The sequence below is a fragment of the Poecilia formosa genome, unplaced genomic scaffold (genome assembly GCF_000485575.1).
Source record: "Poecilia formosa unplaced genomic scaffold, Poecilia_formosa-5.1.2 Scaffold394, whole genome shotgun sequence".
In the NCBI taxonomy this organism is placed as follows: domain Eukaryota; kingdom Metazoa; phylum Chordata; class Actinopteri; order Cyprinodontiformes; family Poeciliidae; genus Poecilia; species Poecilia formosa.
This window is the reverse complement of record NW_006800333.1, coordinates 385,293-389,540: the sequence shown is the minus strand read 5'-3', so window position 1 is coordinate 389,540 and position 4,248 is coordinate 385,293. Positions and strand designations below refer to the sequence as shown.

At 44.8% G+C, this 4,248-nt stretch overlaps 1 protein-coding gene across 3 annotated transcripts in view; it reads right to left on the bottom strand.

Moving 5' to 3' along the window:
* Positions 1-262: 262 nt before the first annotated feature.
* si:ch73-95l15.5 (uncharacterized) overlaps positions 263-4,248 on the bottom strand; it is an 11,553-nt gene continuing 7,567 nt past the window's right edge. For 2 of the 3 annotated variants that reach the window (XM_007576023.2, XM_016662903.1), the window contains exons 6-11: positions 3,812-3,928; positions 3,475-3,624; positions 3,257-3,409; positions 2,476-2,601; positions 1,624-1,815; positions 263-839 (exon numbers count right to left, since the gene is read on the bottom strand). In XM_007576023.2, the coding sequence (XP_007576085.1) occupies positions 735-839; positions 1,624-1,815; positions 2,476-2,601; positions 3,257-3,409; positions 3,475-3,624; positions 3,812-3,928 (843 nt within the window). In that variant the 3' untranslated portion in view covers positions 263-734. The remainder of the gene's footprint in view (positions 840-1,623; positions 1,816-2,475; positions 2,602-3,256; positions 3,410-3,474; positions 3,625-3,811; positions 3,929-4,248) is intronic. The other variant, XM_007576024.2, reaches the window with a different exon arrangement.

Sequence of the window (4,248 nt, the reverse complement as noted above, 5' to 3'; positions counted from 1 at the left end):
ATGATTTTGTAAATTATGATAATTTAATGCAAAGTTGCTCTACAAGTTGCACTGGAAGTCCATTAAAAATGCCAACTTTGCATGATTTTGTAAATTATGATAATTTAATGCAAAGTTGCTCTACAAGTTGCACTGGAAGTCCATTAAAAATGCCAACTTTGCATGATTTTGTAAATTATGATAATTTAATGCAAAGTTGAAGGTGGAAACGTAACGGCTTTGATCGGCTCCTCTAAACCAAAACAACTCAAACTCAAACTCATCCAGTTCAGAGGTTTTTATTCTCTTGAGCCAAAAAGACAAAAACATTTTCCTGTATGAACCCCAGAGCAAAAGTGACATGTTTAAACACTGAAAACAGAATAATCCAGAGGAAACAGAAAAATCAAAGCAGCTAAAATTTAATTTGACTTTCAGAGAACAAATAAAAACATTAAAGCGGCTTTAAATGACCCCACTCCTGTCCGATGTTAAAAACCATGGAAACGTTCCAACCTCATGAAATGAAACATTCAAAATGAATCACCCAATAATCAATCAATAATTCAAGTATCAACCATCTGAGCCGCACAGAGCTCAGCCGAAACTGTGGAAATGCTCCTTTAACCCAGGAGTTCAGGACTCCAGGTTCAAAACTATAAATACATCAGAGGAGGGAAACAAAGTGCAACAATTCCTCCATCCCTGATTGGTCCAGATTCCTCCGTCCCTGATTGGCCCAAACGGCTGCTGCGTCACAGCGTGTGCTTGACCGCTGTCACCGGCTCCCGCTTGTTCTGCAGGTTCTGCTGCAGATCCTGCAGGAGGCGCTCTCGCTCCTCTGCATCCACCAGAATTTGCTGCCATGACAACAGAAACAAGAGTTGGTTTGAACAGAACAGAGTGTAAACACTGAATCCAGATCTTATTTCTGTTTTCCTGTAAAAGCAGATTAATCATCACTTCTCCAGTTCTCCTGAAGAACATCTGACCTTTTCCTAGATTTCTCTTTTTCTGCATTTCAAACATACGACAGTGCATTTGTAGACGGAGAAAAAAGAAGTACATTTGTACCAACATTTTTAGACTAATCTCAGATATTTTCTAGGAAAAATGTGAAAATTTCTCAGATCTAAAAGTCAAAATTTGTTTTTACTAGAAAATTTCTGAGATTCTGAGTTTCAAAAGTCAGAAATTTTCAACTTTAGAAACTCAGAACTTCCCAATTACTAAGATTAATATAAATGTTATGATTTTTTTTTCTCCAATTTTTGACTTTTCTAACCCAGAAATTTTTATGTTTTTTCTATATTTCTTTCATAGACATTTCTTGAGTTTGAGTTTTTTTGGCAGTAATTTACCCATCCATTTTTTTCTATCTACAATGGCTGTAATGTGCTGTCATACAAACACTTGGGAAAATAATTTGGCTTTTTGGAAGCAATAAAAAATATTTTAAAACTTTTTAAATCATTTTTATACAAGTTTCACGTTATGAAGTAAGGATCAAAAATACTGAACTTTTTTCACAACATTCTAATTGTTTTAGTTGTGTTTTTAGTTTTAGTGCAGCGTTATCTGTAGGTCAGGGTGTAGTTCACGGCTGAGCCACCAGAGGGCAGAAGTGGATGTTGTGTCCTCTACCTCGATGAGCCGGTCTCTCTTCTGCAGACTCTCCCTCAGCAGGCGCTCCCGCCGCTCGCCGTCCTCTCTGCTCGTCCGTCGCTCTCTGTCCGTCTTCTTCTGCTGCTCCTCCGCCTGGCTCAGCTGCTGCTGGGCGTCCCGGAGCCGGGCCGTCAGCGAGCTGACCGTCTGGGCGTGGCTCTGCTGCTGAGCCTGACGGAGAGACGGAGAGGATCAGAGCCGCCGGCTGCAGCCAGATGGTGCTGAACCTTCAGCTGAATCTAAGCTGGAGAAGTTTTCACTTTTAGACTCTAGTTTATCAACGATTCCCTTCACACTGGTTTATTTGACTACAAAATGATCCAGCTTCATCCAGATATTAGCTCAGAAATAACCAGACTTTGTTTTTATCTTATCAACCTTATTGCTCTTTTTTAAAATCTCATTCATTTTAATGGCTGAACAATCTGTGTCTCTGTGGCCAGCTGAGTGGAGCCCGACTGACCCGGATTCTTTCATCCAACATCCTGGAAACCTGATGGATGTTGTGGCCACACATTGAACACCCCTGAAGAAAAGGTTCAGGAAAATGTGGATTTATCATAATCAATATTTTCATCCCAGTTTTAAGCAAATAGTTTTGTAATTACATATTTTATTGGTTCTTATTCATGATTTAAGCTCCATTTAACTTTATCTTCTGGTTTTTAACATCTTTATATTTTTGCAGAGCATTTAGTGGTAAAATTATTCACTTCCTATTCATAAAGTACATAAATGTAAATCCACATAAAGCTGCAGGTTTGATCAGTTTCTGCCCGTCTGTCGGGTTTAAACACATTCAGAGTTTAGAAATGTTTAATGCTCGTCAACCTGCAGCAGTTCCTGCGACGCCTGCACAGCTGCACTCAGTTTGGTGACCTCTTCACACAAGGTGGCGCTGTTTTCCTCTGCAGTTTTCAGCCGAGCTGCCGCCTGCTCTTCACTTCCTGTCGACTGCTGACCAATCAGAGAGAGGAGAAGATTTAGAAGTTGTAGGATGAAAAACATAAAAACTATCTGTTTCCTGGTTTTACTGGTTTGAACTGCAACCAGAAGAACAGCAGAACGCAGCAGTTCTTAGACATAGGACCGAGCCGCTCAGGTTCTGATAAGAACCCGGTGCTGAGAGCGATGACACTGCACTGTAAAAACACTAAATATCCACAACTATTTCTGTCTGGTTTCTACTGCAAATAGAAATATAGAACATTTCAAATAAAAACTAACTTTTCAGTCCACAGGTACCAGTTCCACCGGCAGATTATTTCACTCGAACATTTTCATCAATATTAAGGAATTATTGACTTAAACCAGATGCCATTTCTCTATTTCAGCTGTCCTAACTTACAGTTAGGGCAGCTGAAATAGAGACTACAATGCTTGGTCTGGTTTTGCGTTTTTGCGGTGTAGAGAAGCAGCTCCTGGGAAAGGTCAGAGGTCATAGGTCATCTCCAGACCAGCTGAACTCCTGTCTGGTTCCACAGAGAGGACTGAAGGCTCCGCTCTCGGCCTCAGACGCTACAGGCGTTGGCCCGTCTCCATGGAGACGAACACAGACCTCCAGTGAACCGCAGTAAAGATGGAGGTTTGGACCAGAACCGGATCTGCTCACCGGGTGGTCCAGGCGCTGCTGGAGGTTCAGGATCAGAGCGTCCTTGTCCTTCAGGACGCTGGCGGTGGCGGCGTCCCTCCGTCTCCACAGCTCCTGCTGCGTCTCCGCCTCGCCCAGCCGGCGTTCCCTGTCCTCCAGAGACGCCCGGAGCTCCTGCAGACGGAACAAGGCTCAGCTCGGCCCAGACCAGCACGTCTAACAAAACCGTCTGTCCTCACGTTGACCACGTCCTGGCTGCTCTGCAGAACCGTCCTCAACGTGTCCAGGTCTGCCTCACGGTCCCGTCCGGCTCGTCTCAGCGCCTCCACCTCCGCCGCCAGGCTCCTCTCCGCCTCAGCGGCTTCAGACCTCAGAGTCTCCAGGGCAACCTGCAGGACAGACGAGGACAAAGCATCAGGACGGATCAGCAGAGACATCTCACCTCCATCCTGGTCCTCTGGAGGCCGTCGGCTGATCCGTGTGACCTCCAGGTCGCAGCGACCCGCCGCCTGCAGACCATCGGCTGACTCGGCCTTGCGCCGCGGCAGCAGCCAATCAGACGACCTTGACTCTGACCTTGTTATCAGACAGCAGTTCCTTCAGCGTCTCCAGCAGCTTCCCAGTCAGCCGGGTTCCCAGTTCTGCTCCGGTTCCGCTCTCCACACACAGACCTCGGATCAGAACCAAACACTCCTGAGAGGCAGAAACACAGAAACACGTCCAGGTCACAGTTCTGTCCGCAAGTGCTTCACTCAGCGGAGAAACGGAAAACTTTCAAACAAAGAGGCTCAGAAGCAGCTGAGAAAACTAAATAAAGATATTAAATAAAACAGATCGTCTTTGTTCAAAAGCTGCTGGAAGGAAGAAATGATTCAGTCCCGATTTACAAGAACCGGCAGTTTGTGGACGTCTCAGAGAGTTTGTTTCAATGTGAGGAGCAGAAAAACCAATCACTGGTTCTGGTTCTGGTCCTGGTCCTGGTTCTGGTTCTGGTTCTGGTTCTGGTCCTGGTC